The sequence below is a fragment of the Aethalodelphis obliquidens genome, unplaced genomic scaffold (assembly GCF_003676395.1).
Source record: "Aethalodelphis obliquidens isolate GAN/ISIS:26980383/991018 unplaced genomic scaffold, ASM367639v1 scaffold8, whole genome shotgun sequence".
NCBI classification, from domain to species: domain Eukaryota; kingdom Metazoa; phylum Chordata; class Mammalia; order Artiodactyla; family Delphinidae; genus Aethalodelphis; species Aethalodelphis obliquidens.
The window spans coordinates 19,427,976-19,452,039 of NW_020837952.1; the positions used below are offsets into that span (position 1 = coordinate 19,427,976).

General features: G+C 40.1%; 1 protein-coding gene across 3 annotated transcripts in view; it reads left to right on the plus strand.

Moving 5' to 3' along the window:
• LGR5 (leucine rich repeat containing G protein-coupled receptor 5) overlaps positions 1–24,064 on the plus strand; it is a 119,685-nt gene that overhangs the window by 93,983 nt on the left and 1,638 nt on the right. The window contains exons 5-17 of one of the 3 annotated variants that reach the window (XM_027107028.1): positions 965–1,180; positions 2,957–3,028; positions 5,805–5,873; positions 7,255–7,326; positions 10,897–10,968; positions 11,117–11,185; positions 11,327–11,398; positions 14,785–14,850; positions 16,023–16,094; positions 19,256–19,327; positions 20,153–20,278; positions 21,294–21,439; positions 23,137–23,220. In XM_027107028.1, coding sequence (XP_026962829.1) covers positions 965–1,180; positions 2,957–3,028; positions 5,805–5,873; positions 7,255–7,326; positions 10,897–10,968; positions 11,117–11,185; positions 11,327–11,398; positions 14,785–14,850; positions 16,023–16,094; positions 19,256–19,327; positions 20,153–20,278; positions 21,294–21,439; positions 23,137–23,220 — 1,208 coding nt within the window. The remainder of the gene's footprint in view (positions 1–964; positions 1,181–2,956; positions 3,029–5,804; positions 5,874–7,254; positions 7,327–10,896; positions 10,969–11,116; positions 11,186–11,326; positions 11,399–14,784; positions 14,851–16,022; positions 16,095–19,255; positions 19,328–20,152; positions 20,279–21,293; positions 21,440–23,136; positions 23,221–24,064) is intronic. The other 2 variants (XM_027107030.1, XM_027107029.1) reach the window with 2 other exon arrangements.

The window sequence follows — 24,064 nt, forward strand, 5'->3', positions numbered from 1 at the left end:
CCCAGCTTTGAAAATGCAAACCAATGTGTGAGCCTTGAGAACACACTGGAAAAAATGACTGAGGGCTGTTGGATGCATAGCTGAATGTTGATGGGTCTGTTCATGCACCTTACAGAAAATTTCAATTTGTGTCTGCCTGGTCACTTCAATATGAAAAGTTAAGGCATTGTCATTACAGCCATTGTTTATGTTGGATTAGGGTGAAATAAATGTATTGCACTCCCTCTGCTGGCTCTGAAGCTGTAACAGCTTATTAACTAGACCTATTTTTAGATGTATTTCCCCATTTTTTTAAAAAAAGCAGTGTGTAGAAAAAGCAAGCAAAAACTGGGAAAGCTGTTAATTTTATTGTTCATTTAAAATGTCAGGAAAAACAAACATCTGCTCAATGTCTTTGGTTCGGATGAGCAAGAAAGCCTGCAGGTTTAGGCTTTTCAGCACAATAGTAAGAAAAAGGCGGGGGGGCACCTCCCTTCTCCCTGAGGCATGCCTCTGACAGCCTTGTAAATACTACTTGGTCCCTTTCAAATACTGAAATAATCTTTTCCCAGAGCTAGTCAATAAGTATGTTTTGTATGTTCAAAACAGTCCAGGAAAGTAAGCATTTGTTTGTCTTGGGGTGGGAAGGAGGAGAGAAGGTGTCTTTCTCCCGGTGTCAGAAAGGGAAGCTAAAAGATCACGCTGAAACGTTATACCCCAGGGAAGGCCACTCCCTTGCCGGAAAGCGTGTTATCCACAAGGCTGGAAGAGAATCAAGGCACTGTGGAATTTTACAGCAATGGTTCTACTCATGAGTGAGAAGAGGCTACCAGGAGAGCAGAATGCTCCAGGTGTCAGGGCGTCCTGAGGACCCCGAGCCCTGTTTCTCTCCTATGAATCAGCAGATTGAGGTTTTCCTGCAAAGGCGCATCCTGTGCCTGGCCTTCACTCTCTTCTTCTGCTCTTGCTTTGCTCTCTTCCCCAGGCGTCTGGATGCCAACCACATCAGCTCCGTGCCCCCCAGCTGTTTCAGTGGGCTGTATTCTCTGAGGCACCTGTGGCTGGATGACAACTCTCTGACAGAAATCCCTGTCCAGGCTTTCAGAAGTTTATCAGCGCTGCAGGCCATGACCTTGGCCCTGAACAAAATACACCACATACCAGACTACGCCTTTAGAAACCTCTCCAGCTTGGTGGTTCTGTAAGTTTTATTGATTTTTTTCCTCTCTCTTTTAACAGTTTCTAAAGTCACTGTAACACCTTGTAATTCACCGTAAGACCTTGACCTTAAACAGATAGCCCTTCAGACTTTGAATAGGGACATTTTAAGGGAGGGAAAACCCCCCAAAATGACTCATAAATGTTCTAATTGTGTAGAAGAATTAAACAGCATTTATCGAGCACCTGCCAAGGGCCAAGCACTGCTAGGCATTCAAAGATAACAAAATACGACCTCTGTCTTAGGGAAGCCATTGTGTATTGTACAGGTAATCACCACGCCGTATGGTTAGTCCTGCGACCAAAGTTAATAAAAAAAAATCCCTTACTTCTGATAATAATTTATAATGCAGGTCAAATTGAAATATGCCCTTCTTATTATTTAATAAGAACTTCTTGACCCCCTTCCAAGGGAACAGAAGCGAGGAATGAACCCTTGACAGCGAGCTATGCATTTGTATGGCTTTTTTCCTTTGAGGTCCAGATTTCACTATTTCAAGTAAATCAAAAAGATTCTCCAGTAATAGTTTGAAAACTAATCAGTTCAAGAGTGTAGAAGGATGTCCCACGTCTATAACTATGTCGATCAATCCTGATATAGGACAACAGTAGCTGCTTGACAGCCTCTAAGAGCAGTGTGCATGGAGACTTCGTGGAAGGCGTCTTCTGCACTATTTCTGGCTTTGCTCCATGCCCCCCACCAGCCCATCGCTCTCTTCAATCACTCCACTTTTCCTGATGACACGTCAGTCTCTTGCACTGCAGTATATACTCTTTTGACGGCTGGCCAGCATCTCATCCATCTTTTTAGGCTCCCCTCAACCCTCTTTCCTCATGTGTTGCATGTAAAAAATCCTCAATAAATGTCACAAAGATGTCACATGAAACCAACATATATTTATTAGAATGAAAACCTTAGTCTGAAAGGATAGGACATGTGGGGCGATAGTAACAAATTTCTACACTGAATTTCACATACAAAGGTGACGGTTCTATCCCACCAGAAGCTGGGTAGGTGCTTTAATTTTTCCCTCCACTAGGGGGAATGTATTTACAGAGATCCAGCTATTCTTTTTCCCCCTGTCCTTAAGCCCATTTTCCAAAAACCCCTTTGGGACTTGGTCCGGTTTTCAGTTATGCACACAGCTGTTCTCACTGGCCCTGACCTAACCAATTTAACCATTGAGCCAAAGATGATAATTAGAGTCATTTATACTATGTCAAGATAACTACTCTCCTTGGGCAGCCAAAACATCTGATCGCCATTCTCTGTGGCCGAGATTGTCGTTTCCTCTTAACCTGTAGCCCCACCCTGGGAATGTAGCCATGATAAGCCATCAGCTTTAATAGAAAACGTGCTTAGTACACCTAGGACCTTCCTTCCATCCTCCATTTGTCAGTGTTGGTCAGAATCTCTATTTAGTATCCTACATCCCAAAGCCACACTGAACAACCTGAATTTACTTTTATCAGTCTCGTTGCTCACTCCGTGATTATCATACACTCCACGCTATCTCAAACCCAAAAGGTAAAACTGTGACTGCCTATTAAATTCTGGGGTATAGCATCATCTGTGATAAGAGTGAACGGAGCGGATAGCCTTTAAAACAAACAAACAAAAACGTTAAACAAAGCATTTCTTATATATAATCAGTGCATTCTTTAGCATAAGTTTCTTTGGATTTCAGCAATCAAAATGTTGTGCCTAAGTTTCCATGTGCAGTGTGCCTTCCTGACCGTCAGTAATGTTCTCCTGCAGGCATCTCCATAACAATAGAATCCACTCCCTGGGAAAGAAATGCTTTGATGGGCTCCATAGCCTGGAGACTCTGTGAGTTGACCTTTTATATGTTTCCCTTTTTTCAGTGTTTTCATGACTATTCTGAAGGAATCGAAATAGCCTTCAAGTCAGACTTGCTATTTGGTTTGGTTAATTGCCTGAGCTTTAAACAGATATTTACAGTGGCTTCATCTTACCCACCCACACACACCCTACAGAGCTGAACAATAAAACAGATTTTGTTTTAATCTATCAAGAGTGATAAATTAGTTAGAACCCTTATAAGCTAAATGAGATGTCCTCTACTGAGCAGTGACTGTTTGCTTAGGAATGTGTTCTGTCAAGGATCAGTTCCATATTGTCACTCAGGCTCACTATTCATGAGTCTGGTCCAACCCCCCCGAATGAGAGGATGCAGAGTAGCAAATGCCAAACTCTGTCCAATCCAGAAGGAACAGGCATCTCATTAGCAAATGGTGAAGCTTCCTGCTGAAGCAACTCGGAAGTCTACAAAGTAGTAACAGTAGTACATTTATTGAGTGTATCTCTAACCAATATTGTACTGAGCACTCAGCATACATTGTTTCAGTCACTCCTACAAGCATCCCATGAGAGCAGGTGCTACCATACCATTTTAGGCTCCAGTAAGGTTAAGTTACTTTATCAACACGACATAGCCAGTCAGTGCATAACTGGGATTTGCTTCCTTCCCTAGTTTGACTCCAAAATCCATGCTTACCACTATACCCTACTTCCAAAGAGTGGGTCAAAACCTCAGTTCTGAGTTGGTCTGTAATAAAAATACATAGAGTCCAGCCAGCTGACCACCCAGAGCCACAGCGAGAACAGTTCTTACAGGCCTCCGCAGGGCTGAGCTGTTTCCTAGGGGAGGGGCTGCTCTTCATTGCCCTGTTGAGTAAGAGGCCTAATGAGGGTGCTCACAGGCAGTGAGATCACCTTGTGTGCTGGGAGAGGAAGTGGTTCCAGCTGCGCCCTCCTCACCTCCATGTTTCTAACACTCAAGTGTAATAAGCCACACAGCGCCGCTGAATCTGCAACACTGGCTCTGACCAGGACTGCGGAAGGGCGTGACCAAAGACCACATCTCATATGGCTTTGGAGCCCTTGTTCACTTGCATACAGAGCTTAGCACTTTGTACCTGGTCAATTTAGCTTCTAACCAGATCTGGGTCCACTCATTTCCTGCGGGACCTGACAGCTGTCCTTCCAGGGTTACTTAAGTCACTCTGTGCTTCCTCTTAGAAAGGAGGAATCATCCTCATAAGGAGACGCCAAAGGTGAACTTGTCCAGGCAGGACTTTGAAGTCGACTTAAAGGCACAGGCAAGCTGTTCCCATCAGCGGCTTGGAAAAATTAGAACATCTCCCTTATTTACACAAAGGCCGGGCTGGGGAATATTAGCAATGGATAGCACCTTTCAGTCCTTTTCAACACAACAGGAACATAAAAACAAGATGGGCTTTGATAGGTATTTCCATAAATAGTCTTCCTCACCGCCCCCCCCCCCCGCCCCCACTACAGGGCGCTTGAGGTAAGGACCCAGGATTGCAAATTCATGCAGTACATGCATTCAGGGCAAATTCATGTGAGTCTCAATGTCCCCTCTTCCCTCGCCTTGCCCAGGGCTACAGAGGCTCAGTAGATTGGTTATTCCCAACCTCTTCCTTTCCCTCACTAGAAATCTAAGTAATTTATAAGGACCCAATCCTCGTTTAATCAAAACAGAGCATCTGGAGAGATTTACAAACAGGAAGAAAATTTATGTCCACAAAAGACACAAGTTTCCTGCCTGCTGTATAGCTTAAGGATGGTTTGTGCCAGACAAGTAGGAATCTTGATTCATGTTTAACTTGGTCAAATTATCTCTCTCTTAAAGTTAAATAGGAATTCTTCCCCACAGAGGAAGATCTAACCACATCTGATTGCCTGACCAAAAGGTTTTTCTGCGTCATCTGGGAAATCTGCCGTTCCCAGAGACAAGGAGGAAATTACTTTTTCATATGGAGATGTAGATAAACGGTGGAGTTAAGTCTAGAAAGCGCTTGTGAGTAATGGAACTGAAAAGCCATTTGTGTCATAACAGAGAAACGAATGATTTGAGATTGTTTGGCCATTCCGTCTCTATGCAGGAAGGATGATAGAGAGCTTTGCCTCACAGACGTCACCCTTCGGATCTGAATCTTTATTTGTGACCATGTGGAAATTCTAGACCTGAGGTTCTTCCTGAGAGTACCCTGTACCACATAAGCCTCTCCAAAAGTAGGCTACCATCCTGGACCTCAGGCTGGGAGAAAGACAGGAACTGTACCAGAGTCAGGAACAAAGCCACTCTCCTAGATGTCCTCTAGGACATCTGAAAAGCAGTGGGACAAAGTCAGAGAACGGAGGAGGGGACTGGAAAGCGGATGTGGTTCAGGAGCCCCGAGGAGGGTACAGACTAGCTGATAGCTTGGTGAGCGGGGTTCGGGTGAAGAGCTACAGCGGCCAGCCGCCAACACCTGGCCAAGCGTCCCTCCCGCTTGGACATTCACGCTGCTGTATGTCCCCTCCCTTCTTTTAATGCCCAGTGCCATTGAGCCGTGACTTTTTGAAATTTCTCATGACCAGTCTAATGACCATTTTAATGCAGATACTTGTGGAATGATGGTGGTCAGACAACCAACACAATCTCTCTTCATTAAGAAAAGGAATGAGAATTGTTATCGATGATACTGGTCCATGGGAAGAGCATGTTAACGTTCCTTGTAAATGTAATATATATGAATTTTTAAGTGAAAAACTGAACATATTATTTACTTATTTTCAGAGATTTAAATTATAATAATCTTGATGAATTCCCCACTGCAATCAGGACACTGTCCAACCTTAAAGAACTGTAAGTAGGACAAATTTAGTGGGAGAACTATTCTTTGTGAATTTATATTAAAGTATGTTTGACAATTGCACCTAATACGACTTACTAGAAAAATTTAAAAGGTCATGTAAATAATGATTAACTACATCCAAAATATATTTTAATTTGCTTCTATCACCAACAAACGGCAGATAATCATTTTTTAATTTATAATGGATTTCTCTAATATATATATATATTAGAAAAAAGGATACATATTTCTTTAAGCCATACTGTTTTTCTAAGCCACATTTTCCCAACATTTATATACGTTATAGGTTTGTAGAGAACTCTATCGGAATTCAGTTATTTGCTGAGCATTTCAAAAAGACAAACTTTCCTAGGTTGCATAGGACTGGAGGAACACAATATATGTGCCTAGTGTAGTGCTAGATGCCTTCATATACATTATTTCATATTTTTTAATGTTTCATAAATCTTATTTAATTCTTAAAGAAACTCACCATTTTACTACAGTAAAGCGAACTTTCAGCTATTAGGTTGCATATATTGTCTTTTATATATTATAATTACTTTTCTTTGTACCTAAAAATGTGAATAACCTATGTAATGTTCTAACACTTGGAAAGGAAAATAAACACAGAGCCTATTCTCTTGGCAGAGAGAAATAAGACACACAGCTAAAGGAGGTAGACAGCAGGGCTTGTTTATAAGAAAAAACCTCTATGTGGTTCTGCCTCAGGAAACCCCACACGGGGCTTAGCTGGGAAGTCATCATTGTCTGGGTCAGGCAGCCCCAAGACTGCCATTCACCTCATTCAGCCACAGGCCCACATAGACCAAAGACCATTGACTCTACCCCTCTGCCAGTCAGACAACATTAGCACTGACAGATGAGAATCAATTTGTTATTACAGACTCACTGAGCTGGGGCACCTTTCTTCAGCTCAGGAAATTTTGTCCTCATAAGGAGATTACTTAACTCTCTACTTCACTGCAGCTTAAGTCAATTTTCTCTTCTCCTGGCTTTAAATGGGGTAAAGAGGAGCGATCATAATCCTCTCTCCAAAGATGGTTTCCTCGGTCTCAAGTTGTTATACCATGATGCTCTATTGGATATTAACAGATGGATTTTCTTTTTATAGCATTAGGTTGTAAGTTTCCATAAAGCACAGTTATTATTTTCAGATTCTTTATTCCTCTTTCCAGATGACAGCCTGTGATATCTTTTTCTCCTAGAGAGTACGTGAGGGCACAAACATTTCAAAATGCATAGAGGAATTTAACCTTATCCTCTAGTTACTAAAATTGCTGATTATTGCCACGGGTTTGGTGAGGGGACTATTAAATGATTTTACCCCACAGGTTATTTTCTATAAATTATCTTTTCCTCTCTTTCTAGAGGATTTCATAGCAACAATATCAAGTCGATACCTGAGAAAGCCTTTGTAGGCAACCCTTCTCTTATTACAATGTAAGTAGCCATAGTTCTGTTCGATTCTTCTATCCTGCAGTATAGCATGAATTGCACTTTTAAGCATATACTATATTTGCCCAAGTTTTGTCTCGGTCACTGTAGTGTATATGGAGATGTTTTGCTAAGTTTTAGCCAAATGCTGAAGCAATATTAGAGATTCTTTTTCTTAGGACCTACAATGTGCATTGCCTTATGTTTGGTATCTTCAAATGCCTTGTGTCACTGCACAATAATCTTACGAAATGCTTTTTTGCTTATCTCTATTTCCTAAGGAATAAAACTGATTTTTAGAGCATCCATGTCAAGGTCACCATTGTCATTCAGTCATTCAGAACTTGAACCCAAGTATAGTAGAAACATAAATTATTATGTTCTCACCCCAAAAAAGATAAATATATGATAAATAGTTAATTATCTAGGTTGGGGGAATCCATTCACCGTGTATACCTATATCCAATCAACACACTGTAAGCTTTAAATGTACAATTTTATATGTCAATTGTACCTCAATAAAGCTGAAATAGAAATACATACATACATACATTATTATATATGATAGAGGTCCTTTACCGCAAGGAGGGGGAGATGAGGAGACTACTGCTTTACGCTAAGTAGCCATTCGATACCCATTCATTCTCGAGTCCAAACACTGAGTTACATTTATACAAACTAGGATGTAATTCTGGAAAGGTGCATATGTTCTAGGAAGGTGTATATGAGGATCTGTATGCCATAATGGCATAAGATAGAGTTATAACTTCAAAGTAGGATTAATTCTATGTTTCATATTTAGCACAAACAGAAAATTGATCCTGTGTAGGTACATATAGGGAGGTGAAAATACGTAAGTAATAGGCTGGCTCTTAATTAAAAGACAACTGGCAGGTTTGGGACATAGTATTGGCCTAAGGTCACGGGTGGGGGGTCTGAAATATGGAGGAGAGTAAGGACGACTTCTGAAAAGGACTCTAGGGCACTTCCTGGCAGATATTCGGCATCCTGTGCCAACTTGATAGAGAGGCTTTCTGGAGCCGTGTAGCATTTGTCACAAATGAGCTGGAATCCCAACTAGCCCTGACAACTGAGAAAAAAAAATACCATTCATCATTTCTGAAACGTTCTGACAGTATGTTGGCAAACTAAGGGGGTTAAAGTTTGTTGCCAGTAAACATTAGTTCTCATTAGAGAGTATTTACATACTGAGAAGTTGGCAGATTGCATTGCCTTTCTTTGCCCCTTCTTTCCTTGAAGCCACAGGACTGGTTTTGTTAATCACCCTTTTGATATGTTAATACCCCTTGAAGAGGACTAACAGCCCCCCAATACTTATTAGCACTTCTCTCCACTTTTTGCTGGCCTTGACTGTTTTCTTCTGGAAGCTCTTCTGTCCTTGCTTCTGCCTCCATGTCTATCTCTGTCACTACCGTCCCCGCCCATACTCCCCCCAACCCAGATTTCTTTGCTTTCCTTGTCCATTGGCTACCCAGGCCTCATTTCTTCCTCTGTAGTCCCCATCCTATCCATAACTTCTTTCCATCCCCTCTGCCACCAGCCCCTCTGCTAGCCATTACCTCTAGATTTCTACCAGTCTAAGGCTCACCCCCCTGCCTCTACCACTAGCACAGTGCTCACCCTGGAAGCACAGCATCCACGTTGTCATTCTCTTGCTGTGAAACATACAGTCAGTGTTGTCTGTTTACATTAAACGCCAACTCCTTTCCCTGACAGTCCCAGCTTTCCACATGGCCCAAGCCAACCCTCCTGACCCAGTCCTCAGTTACCTTACGCCATAACCCAGACCAACTAAGCTACATTCATAGGACAGATCCCCTCCTTTATTTCCTTTGCTCCTATGATTCCGTCCCCTAACTATGCTTGTCGAAATTCTGTTTTCCAGGGTCTATTTCAAATGGCATTTTCATGAAGTTTCTCTTGACCTCATGAGAGAACTCCCTCCTGAGAACCCTATAGCTCCGCCTTGTGTTTGTGATACTTATGCCTTATGTACATAAGCATGTGTATTCATAGCTGCCCATTGTACTTACATGCACGCAGGTATATGAACATAATTACATACAAACAAGCACATAGTGTAGATAAGGGATAATGTAATATTCTGAGGACAACTCCGTTTCTAAATTGTAAGATGTATAGTCCTCCTATAATCGAAGAGAATGAAAAAAAAGAATATATGTGTATATATATATATTCCTGAACCACTTTGCTGTACACCTGAAACTAACACGACGTTGTAAATCAACTATATTTCAATAAAAATATTTTAGAAAAAGATTTATAATAAAAAGATGTACAAGAGAAAACAAACAAAAAAGACCTATAGTCCAGCTCTAGCCCTTTCTCTTACCAGTTGTCTAATCGAAGGGAAAAGAAGAAGTCAGAGGGTGGGAGTGTGGACGGGGATTTGGCATGTTGAGTGACAACTATATCCCAGGCCCTGTGCCAGATGTTACATGTGCATTAGCTCTTTTAATGTGTACACAAACCCTACTACTAAGTATTATTACCTTAGTTTAACAGATTAGAAAGTTGAAGCTCTGGGAGATAATGAGCTTACCAAAATATCTGAGCCTCAGCTTCTTCCTCCAAAAATGAGGGAAATAGTACCTAAGTGTCTATGCCGTGGATCTTATAAAGTTGGCAGGTGGATTAATTGAGCTCTAGATATGAAAATGCTTTGTCAACCAGAGAGTCATATCCCCTTATTTGTTTGTTTTATCCCAACTGATTCCAAGCTTCTTTAGGGCAGGGACACCTTATCATTCTTATTCACATCCCCAGCATCTAGCATAATGCCAGGCACATAGTAGGTAGCTAATGACAGCCTCCTTAATAAATCAGTCTTTAACGGCAAGCAGTACCTACCCTCATGCTTTGAGCATAAGAGACACCAATAAATATTTGTTGAATTTAATTGAACTGGAAGGATGTCTCAGCTAAGAACTGTTTGTGGGACTCCATTGACCAGGTGGTTCAAATACCTTTACACTGAAAACATCTGTAAAACAAAATATTTCTGAAGTTCTAATAATGTCTTACCTTTTAGAGCAATCATTGATTTTTTTAAATCTAATGTTACAAAAACCCAGAGTAGCAAATTTACTCTCAAATAATTTGAAGGATCCTTTGTGTGTGTGTCATAAGATTTGACCAGAGGATATGACCCTCATGTGACTATATAGAACTTCATCTTTCTTTAGCTAATGATATAACTGCCAGCACCTTGAACTACCTTTTGCCACTTAATGGATAGACCACAGATATTGGAGGCAGAGGAAGAGCTTTAAGTATAACTGTAGTCAGTTCACTTGCTTTTCTCCATAGGAGCTGACATTCATATCTGCCTTGCTGTCAGAGATTTTCAATTTTATGTAGTATGGATTTCTCAGCAAAAGTCTCATAATACGAATGAAAATACTTTTGAGGTTTACCTGAAACCAAGTAATCAAAATTACACAAGTACATTGAAGGCATTTGTTGAAATTCTGAACAGGTGTTCATTTGTCATTCAAGTTTTATACTAAGACGTTGGTCTTTGGATTTTTTCAGACATTTCTATGACAACCCTATCCAGGTTGTTGGGAGATCTGCTTTTCAACATTTACCTGAACTAAGAATACTGTAAGTGTTTATTTCTCTTACAGATCATTTTCCCTTTGCAAGGTTGCTGTGAAGACCAAATGAACATTTCAAGTGCTTTGAAATGGCCATAAAAATGACCCCTTCCTAGAATCTTCTCCCAGTAATACTCATGTACTCCTCCTTCTAGGACTTTGAATGGTGCCTCACAAATAACTGAATTTCCTGATCTAACTGGTACCGCGAGCCTGGAGAGTCTGTAAGTACTTGAGTAGGCTCTTGACTTTGCCCAGAACTTGCACTACCCTTCGAGCCTGACCAGTCTTAACATCAATGAATCAAAATATGTCACTGTATGATGCCTAAATACAAGAATGATGTCTGGTTTGTGTTTCCACAGGACTTTAACTGGAGCGCAGATCTCATCTCTTCCTCAAACTGTCTGCGATCAGTTACCGAATCTCCAAGTGCTGTGCGTGTCAGTAAAGCACTAATGTTGTGTAAACGGGGGTGAAATGACCAACATTATTTCAATAATCCTTTAAAAGAGGAGAAAGTTCTCTCCTCGCAGGTTTTCAGGAGGTCAGGCCTCCTTTGCCTACTTGGGGCCAGGGAAGTGGCTCTCAGATGTGACCCTGGTAATAATGGCAACGACATACCCCTTGTTTCCAAGTCCCAAACAGTCTCCCATTCGAGTTTCAACTAGCACACATTTCCCTTCAGAAAATGGATATGAACAAGCCAAAATAACTTCATTGCCCCCAGCCCCAAATCCTCTGCAGAGCAGGAAAAAAAAAAAAAGAAAATCATGGATCAAAAACCCAATATGGATGCCAAAATAAAATTATCAGACCCACACAGACCTTGATAAAGGCAACCAAACATTCTTCCGGTATAGTTGCTGGTGCCATGTTCTAATGTTTCATCTAATGGCTAAACAGCTTGCATATGTTATTTCTGTTGACTTGGGGCTTTTTTCCTCTGCCCTTCCCACATTTTACAAAAAGTAGTTTATAGGAATTGGGAGAGCCTTGTTCTGACCTTCCATGTTCAGCCTCCCCCCTCAACGCCCTGTGATCACCTTCTCAAGCACTGCTGGGCTGTAGTGAAAGCACCCTTAGTCTCTCGCATGGCTCTGTTCTCACATGGCAGACTTCTGCGGCAGTCCAATGCCTGTGATTCCAGCACAAGCCTTCCGGAGTAACAGAACTACAAGCAGCTCTACAAATGTCAAGTGGAAGAATGGGAACATTCTTCAGTGATTCTGCCTTCCCCTCTCCCCAGCCCACTACGTCACTTTCAGACCGCAGTTGCTCAGTGATAGGAGTTGCAATAAACCACGTAACAGCCTTAAAGTGAGTCGTTCATGTATAAAGGAAGGGGATTAAGAACAAGTCTCCTCTTCCTCACCTCGTATCTCCCTAGAAGGTATAGATACAGGTGAGGAAAGAGAGAATTAGGGAAGTAAAGTACATCTGTCAAAATCACACTGCAAGAAAGTAGCAGAGTTCGAATTCAAATGCAGATGGTTTGATTGAATAACTGGGAGAACAAGTATAGACACCAGGTGGTGGAAATCTCAGGAGCCGTCTTCGAATTCTGCCCACCACACCAAGAATAAGCATAATTATCCTCATTTCTTCAGGAAGCTGGCTCAGTAACATGACCAGGATTTCACATACTGTAACTAATAAATAGGGAGCCAGTATTTATATCGCATCTGTCTCCAGTATGTCACACAGCGAATGGTAAACCACCCGGGTCTAAAGCTGCATACACCGAGGCTGACTGGCGAACTGATTAAGAGCAGAAGCTCTGGGGTCTATTTTTCTGGTTCAAATCCGGCCTCTATGCTATCACAGTATCTTGAGCGAGTTATTTATCCCTTCCGGGGCTCCATTTCCCAGCCTATAAAATAAGAGATGTAGCCACTTCCTTCAGGGGATCGTCATGAGGACGCAATAAGTTACTACACGTCAGACACTTATACCAGCACCTGGAGCACTGCAAACTCTTCGACCATGTTAGCTCTTACCATCGTCTTTCTCGCTTCCTTTACACCATTATTCTTTCCTGGAGTGGAAACCTAGAAAGGCCTGAAAGACAGCAACTGCATTAATGGCAGTATCCGGCCATTTTCAAAGCACGTCAACCTGTAGCGTTGATTTGCTCTTCACAACAACCCTGCAAGATCAGCAAAGCACGTATCTTCTCATTAAAGAAGAGAATTGAAAAAGACATCAGTGCTTCATCCAGCATATCAACGAAGTAGAATTAAAGTTGATAGTAGAACCCGGGGTCATGACATTTACTCCACTCTGCTTTCTGTTCTGGAAGTACTGGTCTGAGAGCTCTCTTCCTTTGGCTGCGTCATCCACTGAGTAGCTGTTACATGAGGCAATGTCACTGTACATGACTGATTTTGCCTCCAAGTTGCTTCTTCTCCATGGGAATGACTTGACTGTGTGTGGCTTTCCCCACTTACTAGCTGGTGATCTTAGTCTTTGCTTTGTATGGGAATCAACACAGATGTTTCCTTCATAAGGTGACCACAAAGATTAAATGAAATAATTCAGGTCAAGCTGTAAACACGGTGTCTATATATAAGAAGTGCTTGATCAATGCTAGCCATGAAAATCATTAGGTAATAGGTAGGAAGGTGGTGACACTGTGTCTTTATGTAGAAGAAGGTTTCATGTACCCTCTACTAAGAATTACACAGGAAGGATTGTTCCCCTTGCTGTCTGTGGAAATGAGTGAACCAGATTATTATCAGCTTTGATAATATGTGTGTCCATTTTATCACATTCACTACTTTCCAAAAATACACACCATATTGTTAATCGGCTGTATTTGTGCATAGGTGTGGGGCATTTTTGTTTTGTTTTGGTTCGGTTTGGTTTGGTTTGGTTTGGTCTTTCAAATCTCTAGTGTAAACTACAAATTTGTGTTTGCACACAGCTTTATCTGAATTATTCATGTGTAGTAAATTGAACTGTATTTCCACTTAAGTTCTATTTATTCAATAAATGTAAGATAAAGTGATCAATTTCAAAAATGAAGTAATTTAAAACCCTCTCAGAAAACAATATGGATTTTTCAGTTGCATAGTGGTGATCTGGTTTTAAGAATTAGAATCAGGCATGAAAGTGAGTTAGTTGATTAACTGATAACTTTTAAAACATGAGGCAAGATTTTTATATATATATATACACATATATATATATATGTATATATATATATCTGTTACTTTATCTACCAGCTTTCTTTTTTTAAGCTTTCTGCAAATTACCATGGCTTGTTTCAGATTAGTTATATTATACTATAAATATGTCCAGATGTTTTTGTTATTCTGTAATTTGTTGAGTTTGGGCTGAAGACTTTCTTAGATTCTTTTTCCCCCCTTGTAATGATTGATTTCAAAGTTAGTGCTATGTTTTGAATTGTTGTTGGGATTCTTTTTCTGTTGATTAGAAAAGAACCAACAATGATTCTCTCAGCTGCAGAGATACAGCAGCTCTTAGAAACAGAGGCACAATTATTTAATTTAATTTGTACTCATTTCTGTAAGATAATAGCTAGAACATTGTAGATCATCACTAACAAAACATAAATAAATTCATTAAGTAAATTATTTAAATCAATTAAAGAAGTATAACAGTTACATTTCAGTTGACATCTGAATCTACTGCTTAATCTAATAATGCCTATGACTACCTGCTGCACATCAGGGCTGGGGAAAAGTTCATAGTCTGCCTTTGGGAGCTAGATCATGGTGGAGGGGAAAAGAGAGCAAAGCATCTTTCCTTACAATTAATATGTAACAGATTTTTCCCTTTTGTACCTTCTGTTTTTCAGAGATCTATCTTATAACCTGCTAGAAGATTTACCCAGTTTTTCAGTCTGCCGAAAGCTTCAGAAAATGTATGTCTGTAAGAGTCTCTAAGTCACCAAGCGCAAACCAAGAGCCAAAACTCACATTTCCAGGGGTCATTGGTTTGCTTACCCTGTGGTTCACTGGGGAGACATGTGATGCTTTCCCTTCTTACACACAGGAGCTGTGACTGTATAGGATGTCTGTAAAGTTGGGAGACACAGACGATATTATTTTACCATGCATTATACTATAAGTAAGGCATTTAGTATGTTGTGGGTTTTTTTTTTTTTTTTCCTAACCTGGTATAGTAATGAACTGGGTTTATTTGAGCTTTGGAACTTTTTTGAACTTACACCTCCAATGAGTGGCATTATTTTTGTTTTGTTTTGTTTTTTTTCCTGAACACAAGTGAGGCTCATATGCATGGCATTACGTTTTAATATGGGGGTACTTTTGTTGGTATGTTTGCTTCACAATAGTAACCTTCATGGGAATTCCCTGGCGGTCCAGTGGTTAGGACTTGGCACTTTCACTGCGGGGGCCCAGGTTTGATCTCTGGTCTGGGAACTAAGATCCGGCAAGCCGTGCGTGCGGCCAAAAAAAAAAAAAAAAAAATTTCCATTCTAAACCACAATAGTAAGCTTCAGAAGAGGTGCCGTATTAGTCATATTTCAGGTGCCATTGATGCTACTTATGCATGAAACATTTTAGAATTCCTCTCTGAAAATTGCCTCCTCCAGAAAACATCAGTGTTGTTGCTTTATAGTCATGCTTTGGTTTTGGTCAAAACAATACTAACCATCTATCCTTTTCTGCTTAATTCTTCTCCGAATGCCTTTGGGCGAGGAAGGGAGGGGAAAAAAAATCCACCTTGAAAGGTAACGACTTGACACTCCTGAAGACCCTCCAAGGATATAAGAAAGACTCAGAGGGCAGAGAGAGGCATCCTCAAGGTGTTTGAATGATGTTGGCATTTGGAATATAGCTTCAGATTCACCCAAAGGGAAGAGCGGCTTCGAAGGAGAGGCAATACTTTTTTATGTGGTTACATTGCAGTGTTCTTTTTTAAACAAAAAGAAATTTTTCTCAGTGTCACTCGGTAGTCGTAGTTCATGTGTTCCTGTGACTGAGGGCAGGTGACCCCTTTGTAAAAGTTCTCTGAAGACTAATCTTTGAAACCTGTGGCTCTGAAATGAATCTTTGGAACCTGTCATTTCAGAGACCTGCGACATAATGAAATGTGTGAAATTCGAGCCAACACCTTCCAGCAGTTGTTTAGCCTCCGCTCTCTGTGAGTACTCTCTCTCGGCAGCTTCCCCAACATTGAGCACTTTTTATCTCTTTTGGGTCTTCCCCTAATATTTTCTTTTCACTGTATACTTGTACTGTTGGGCCTTTGTGCATGTATCTGCTAGGAGAAGGCAAACATTTTGCTCATGATCATTTCCAGGAACAGGTTCAAAAGCAGTAAATTTGCAATCTGCCCTCTGCCAGTCAGCAGACGTGAAACTCTGATAAAGAGGAAGGAGGCCAAGCTATTGAACTGCCTACAAAATGTGTTTCTGTTCCTAGCTGGGAATTGGCGGAGATTGTTCTGCCTGCAAAACCGGGGTGACCACACAGTTCTTCCTGCCTGTTTTTCTCTCCTGGTCAAATAGTTTTTCAATGTGAGTCTCTCTAAGTGCTTAAGAATCACCTGGAGGTGACTGTAAAAAAATGCAGAGTCCAGGTTCTCACTTGCCTCATGAGTTAGACCCTCTGGAGTAGGGCCTGAGAATCGGCATTTTAACAAGTACACTAAGGTTTAAGCACAACTGTCCTGGAAAATGCTTCTGTTGCTCAGATGACTAAGATTTGTAAATATTAAATTCCATTTTATGATTGAAAATACCATATATTTGACATATATTATAGATATTAATATATTATGTAAATGTATAATATATTATATTTTAATATATACTATAATAGATTATTATATTATTAATATATATTGAAAATACCATAAATACCGCTCCACTCTGATGTGCTTTGCACATTCTGAGCTACAGGACTCAACACTCAGCACTGACATCAGGTAGACCACACACTACCTGAAAATACCATATATTAACCATAAGTTTAAAAAAAACGGTAACAGATTTTTTGTGCATGACAGATGTTTTTCCATCCTGAAACTGGATTTCGATGTAATTTTGGTGAACGGTGACAATATGTAATGTTTAAACTGCAGGATGTTGTTAAAAACCCTTTCTTTCCTAAAGTTTTTCTTAACATTTAAGAGACTATACCTTCATAAAATAATACCATTCCTCAAAACATTTTAAATTCACCTTGGAGAATCAGTTTCTCCCAAAAATTCACTTTGAAAATCATCTTGCTCTGAATTTAATTGTGTTGCCCTTTCCTTACTTTTGGTCTAAAATCGGCTTGTGAAGTTCTTTAACTTTTTAAAATAAATGTAAAACAAAGATATTGTACATTGCCTACTTTTATTACCTGCCTTGTTCACCAGGCTGGAGTTCTGGCTCTTTCCAAAAGTTAGTTCTTTTTCAAATATATCAAAGGTTGATATATTTGATAACACTGTGTTGTACAATTGAAATTTGCTAAGAGAGTAGAACTTAAATATTCTTTACCAAAGACCCATGAATCACTCTCCTAGATCACTGTCATCACCCTCCTTACCGGACTTTCCACCATCAGTCTTTACCCATTCATCTCATTCTCCAAAGAGAATTTTTCTTAAGTAGAAATTGAATCATGTTACTTCCCTGCTTCAAAAATCCTCTGTTATTCCCCTATTGTCTTCAATACCAAAACCAAACTTCCAAGCACCATCCTTCAGAATCTGATTCCAACCCCCTGGAACACCTTCATCTCTCACCCACCAGTTCCCAGTCCCTTGACACATGGACCATTGTTTCTCCTGGTCCTGTTGCCCATTGGATTCCTCCCCACTCTTAACTTGCCCCTGTCCATCCCATAAGAACAACATCTCCTGTCTCTGAGCCCTCTCCACTCTGATGTGCTTTGCACATTCTCTGCTACAGGACTCAGCACTCAGCACCGCCATCAGGTACACCACGCCCTACCTGAAAACGACAAGAATTTTTTCATCTTCTCATCCCCAGCATCTAGTGCAGATGGCAGGGCTTGCAACCCTCACTGGACACGTATTTGATGAGCAGCTCAACAGAAGACAGTCTCCTGCCCAATTCCCATTTGTAGCTTTCCCACTCCTTCCATGCCATTCCTTCCCCTCGTTAGCTGGAATTTTCTTTTGTTCTGCCATCGATGAAAGGAGAAAACTAAAAAGGCTTCCAGTTTTCCCCAGTTCAGGGGCCTTTCAAATGAGAATGTAAATGTTCTGTGAATACCATTTATCCTAAGTAACTCAGGGGGCCCAACACCATGAATAAATTACTTTTCTGTGCTAGAGAAAAGTTGACAGTGATCACTTTCAGTTTCCTCAAATGTCTACACTTTAGTTCCCTTCTGAGTTATGAATTTTAAAAATACGAATTTTAAGTTCATTGCTCTTTTTCTAAAATGTGAAATTTCTTATTCCTGTAAAATTATCTACATTTCATTACATATATGTCTGTGGAGGGAAGGGGTGAGTGAATTTTATTTCTCAATAAATTGTAGATTTTGTTATCAAAGGCTTTTATTTCTAACATATGCTAGCCCCTCTCTTCTTCATTTCCCAGTTAAGAAATAAATGTCCAGGGGCTTCCCTGGTGGCGCAATGGTTGAGAGTCCACCTGCCGATGCAGGAGACACGAGATCGTGCCCCGGTCCGGGAAGATCCCACATGCCGCGGAGCGGCTGGGCCCGTGAGCCATGGCCGCCGCGCCTGCGCGTCCGGAGCCTGTGCTGCGCAACGGGAGAGGCCACAACAGTGAGAGGCCCGCGTACCACAAAAAAAAAAAAAAAGAATTAAATGTCCATTCTCTTTATTGGGAATTTTTTTTTAAAGTATCTCTGTGTTTCTCTTAAGGCCTGACATACATGGACAATGTACACAAATTTTTGTTGAGTGTCATTACATATCCGGGGACATTTTATAACTTAAAATTTACTTGCCTGTCAGAGGAAGAGCCTCAGAAGTTCCTGTCTCTTCCAATTCCCTGACCCCTACTCATCTTAGAAATGCCCTAATAAAATTTTACAACCATGTTAAAGTCAACTTTTTAGCAAGAAGAGAGTAAAATCTGAAGTATCCACCTGAAGGATTTTCCTGGATTGATTTAAACAAGGTTGCTTTAAAATTCTCTTTCATCATTTTATACTATTAATATCTGCCTCTGAAAGATGATTTGATAAGTTAATTGCTCCTGTCCTGAATGGAAATCACATTTTGTTAGAAGAATGAATATATATGGTAAAACTTCACACAGTCTTCTTTTACATAATCCTCTCACTTGCCTTTTTTTTTTTTTTTAATAGGAATTTAGCTTGGAACAAAATTGCCATTATTCACCCCAATGCATTTTCCACTTTGCCATCTCTAAGAAAGCTGTGAGTATTTCATGACTTGTTTATGGCATGTCTTTTAATAATTGGGCCCCATCTGATTAATCAAAAATGTTGGTTTTGCTGAAAAAGCCCGAGTACACAGAATGCCCAGCCCTCAGTGTCTCCTGCACTGGAGCTGGATCACACCAGAAAGGAGCACCCCACTTCCCACCCCCCACCCCTCCAAGGCCATGTGCGTCCTTATGTGGATAAATGACCATCTGGGTGACAGCTGGTTCTGGTGATTGAGGTGAAATTTTCCAATTTTGCTGAGCCATCAGGTGGAATGGACTAAGTAATCAGTTCAGTTCTAAAGGTCTTTCATTTTACAGTTTGCCATCCTGACTAACAGAAAATCTTCCTGTCTGTTTTTTCCCTCCCTTTCCATCTCTTGCTCTTTCCTCTCCCTCTCTCCTGTGTCTCAGAGACAAAGAAGGAACTGGTCAGACAGAAGTTATGGCGAGAAGGAAGAAAATAAACCCCCAACAATGTTTTCCCCCTCACCCCTAACTTGATCTAGTCAGCACCACTTTTCAAATTATGTGTAGCACCCTCCACTTGATTTTCGATGTCCCCATCTGGCAGAATTAAGCTGAATGTAGAAATTACAATTTGGGTGTGATTAAAACATTTTTCTCCTGCAATTCTGATGGTAAATAGAAGAGTTGCTCAGGAGCTAAAACCAAAATGGTTCCTTTTACCATTAAGAGGAAGGACCCTGCTTAGAAGTTTTTATGGAGCAGTTTAATCATCTTTAGGTTGCTTTTTTAACATAATCGTTTTATGCTAACACAGACTAAAAGCCAATTGTTGTTTGATGTTTTGCAGGGACCTATCATCCAACCGCCTGTCGTCTTTTCCTGTAACTGGGTTACATGGTTTAACTCACTTAAAATTAACAGGAAATCATGCCTTACAGAGCTTGATATCATCTGAAAACTTTCCAGAACTCAAGTGAGTTTGTCATTAAAACTAATAAGATACATTTGTGGTCATGTGAAACAATAGACGTGTTATAGTGGTTTTCAAAATTTATGGGACTCTTTTGAATTGCATTTCATGCCTTCAAGTCCCCCACCCCTGGGGCATTGTTAGGACAAGCCCTGGAGTGGGAGAACGTGTCTTCCTGACCACACTTCCTTCCTTCTTCAAAGATGCCTCCTGGAACCACAGAGTTCATGGAAAGAGTTTGAAAACCATTGATCCGTGAGATACAAACTAGGACATGTAATTAAATAACATTATAACATAATTGTACTCCTGTTGACATGTTTAAATTCGTCTTGCTTATGTATATGTTCTAATAAAATGTACTAAATTAATATTTGTTTAAGTAATGCTCTTTAAAACCTGTTACACTTATTAGCGATAAAGTCCCTTGAAAGATTATATATATATATGTATATACACATATATATATTCTGTATATATATTAAACCACAGTACTTTTTACATACTTTAAAACCATAACCCCAAAAGAGAGTTTAGAAAATAAAAGAGAGGAAAAAATGTCTACAAATACCCTTAAACAAAGTTTTATGTTATTTCCTTCCAGATTTTGTTTCCAATGTATTTTTAATTGTTAGAATCATAGTACGTATACAAACTTATATCACCTTTTGTCACTTTATGTTATGTCATACCATAAGCACTTTTTAATGGTGTTACAATTTTCCTAACAGTCATTTTTTAGTGTTTTTATTATGGAAATTTTCAAACTCAAAAGTAGAGAAAATAATATATCCATCACTCAGCCTCAGCAACTGTCAACATTTCATGGCAATAATTTTTAATAACTCCGTTGTTATGAATAGCACTGTAATCAACATCTTTATGCACATAGTTAATATTTTAGATTACTTATTAAGGCTAAGATCCACAGGCAGAATTATTAAGTGAAAAATGAGCACTGTATTTAACAATCTATTTCTTTAAGTATGTGTTTTTGTTTGATTTTGTTCATTCAAAGGGTTATAGAAATGCCTTATGCATATCAGTGCTGTGCATTTGGAGTATGTGAAAATGTCTATAAAATTTCTAATCAATGGAATAAAGGCGACAACAGCAGTGCAGATGACCTTCATAAGAAAGATGCTGGAATGTTTCAAGTTCAAGGTAAGAGCTGCTATGTCACTGTGATGAAATTGTGTCTGAACGGGGCTTGAAAAGTCATCGAGCAGATCATCTGAACTCCAAACAAGTCCCTATGTGATCACCCCAGCAAGTTGAGGATCAATCCCACTTTTTAAAGATTCTTAGAGAAAGAGAAAACTCCTTTAGGATTCATTCTAAAAAGTCATCTTTTCTCTAAGCGATTTCTTAATACTTATATTTACAATCAGATCCCTTTTAGTACATATTGTCCTCAGGGGTAAATATTAAAATTGATTATCAATATTTTCATAAACTTTTTTGAGGGCCTTATCCCTGTGGATAACTTTTTCAAACATGCTTCTGTGCTTTTTTCTCCAGAAAATACAATCTATTTTTATTCTTAAACCCCAGTGGGGAGTGGAGGATATAGACATTTTAGATGCCTCCATATTTCAGCAGAAGGGCTTAAGAATCCAACTTCTTATCCAACTAATCCTAAAACATTCTCCCCACCTACCCCCCACAAAGGCTAGCTGTCAGGAAAGTGAAATGAAATAATGTCTGTAAAGCACTTGGCTTTCCTTGAAGCAAGACCTGACTTAAATAGACAACAATGTACCTCAAACCACACCTGTGGTAATGAGGCAGTGCTCTGGGCAGCCCCCAATTTCCTTTCCCTGCCAACCTTGCAAGTTTGCACAGAGTCTAAATAGACTGGCTTTTCTTCCTTTGGGTCTTAATGATTTGTTGATTCCCAAGCAAGTACGATTCAGTCTGTCTGCACATTATCTTAACTTTTCTTCCTGCACACAGACCTGATTAAGGAGCTGATATTATAGCCCTTGGCTTTTTTATTTTAGGCTACAGCACATGTCTTGCTCTTGTTCTTGCTTTCATTTTTGCTTTTTCTGCCTCACCCACCCTAATTTCTACTATATTTATTCAACCCTCCCCCCAAAAAAATAAACAATTAGAGTGTCTACTGTGTGCCAGGCACTGTTCTATGCCCTAGAGGCACACAATGAATGAGAGAGACAAGGTTCTTCGTGGAGTTTATTTTCAAGGACAATGATTTGCAACCCTGGTCCATATATTGTAATCACACAGAAGCTTTTAAAAAACACTGGTGCCCAAACCTCACCCCAGACCAATTAAATCAGTAAGTGTGTTAGATCACAAAACTCCTGTTTCATGGATAGCTAATCCAAGCACCAGTTACTTGATTTGTCCTCTGTTAAGCAGAATTCCCCAGAAAGATAGAAACGTACTAATTCTCCCTCTTGTACTCAGAGAACACAGCTCAGAACATTTGCACTATAGCTATCTAAGTGTTAGAAAATTGGATAAAGTGGTTCTTCCACTGAATGGAGAGGCCCACGCTCTCTCTCTAATTTAGGTCAGTGCAATTTGGGGCCATCGTGAGCTCCAGGGAACAAGAACAGAATGAGAGAGCTTCGACGTTGTGACAGGGAGTCCAGGGTTACTGTCCCTTGCCCCCAGTTCTGCTGAAATTCTGTCATATAGTAGCTTGAGTAGAACATCCCAAAGCAATTTTATAATAGACTTGCAAGAAAGCCCAGGGAAAAGTGGGATGTCTGACCCTCAGTTCCCTTTGTGACATTTCATGTCTCTAGGGCAATCCAGGACTCTCCTCCCTGGAAGTTGGCCCCTGAAAAGAGAGACAGAACTAATCATTCCAGAACTTCTCATTCCTGCAGATGAGCGTGATCTTGAAGATTTCCTGCTTGATTTTGAGGAAGACCTGAAAGCCCTTCATTCGGTGCAATGCTCACCTTCCCCAGGTGAGAAAGGCATCAGAACTGCTCAACAGCAGTACCCACCCTTAATTCCGAGGCCATCAGGGACATTTGGCTACACTTCAAGGCAAAATCTGTGCCATCTTTGCAGCTCATCAATATCCCACCCCATGGGGACCTTTAAAATACAAATGTTCGTTCCCTGGAGTTGGTCTCCATTCATAAATAGGATCTTTGTAGGAGACTTTTGATTCAGATTAATGGAAATGAAAGAACCAATCTTATAGTTAGAAGTATATGTAATTTTTAAAATAATATTAGCTATTTAGTCTGGTATGCAACAGTCTTGCTTCATGTAATCACTGATTTTTGACAGTGATTTCTTGTAAGTCTTCTCTAAATAGCTATTTGGTTAAAGCAAATAATAGTTTTAGAGATAAGTAAAAACTATATATATTATTCACTTAATTGTTTGTCCCATTCCCTGAAATAGGATAGGCCAGTTGAAAAAAAAAAAAAAAGACAGCTGGGGAGGGTTGATATTTCATTTTCAACAATTTGATGGTTCCTTGCACCTAAACGTCAAACGTCAATGTAAACCTAAGATGACATTCTCATGAAATGCACCTTCATACTTCCTCTTCTAACATCACTGAGTATTTCCCTAGGATTCTCCTTCCCTGTTTACAGAACCTTTTTTGAAGCATTCTGGACAAATATCATAAAACGCCCAGGAGGGACTTCCCTGGTGGTCCAGTGGTTAAGACTTCGCCTTCCAATGCAGGGGGTGCGGCTTCGATCCCTGGTCGGGGAGAAAAGATCCCACATGCCTCCAGACCAAAACAACAAAACAAAAAAAAACAGAAGCAATATTGTAACAAACTCAAAA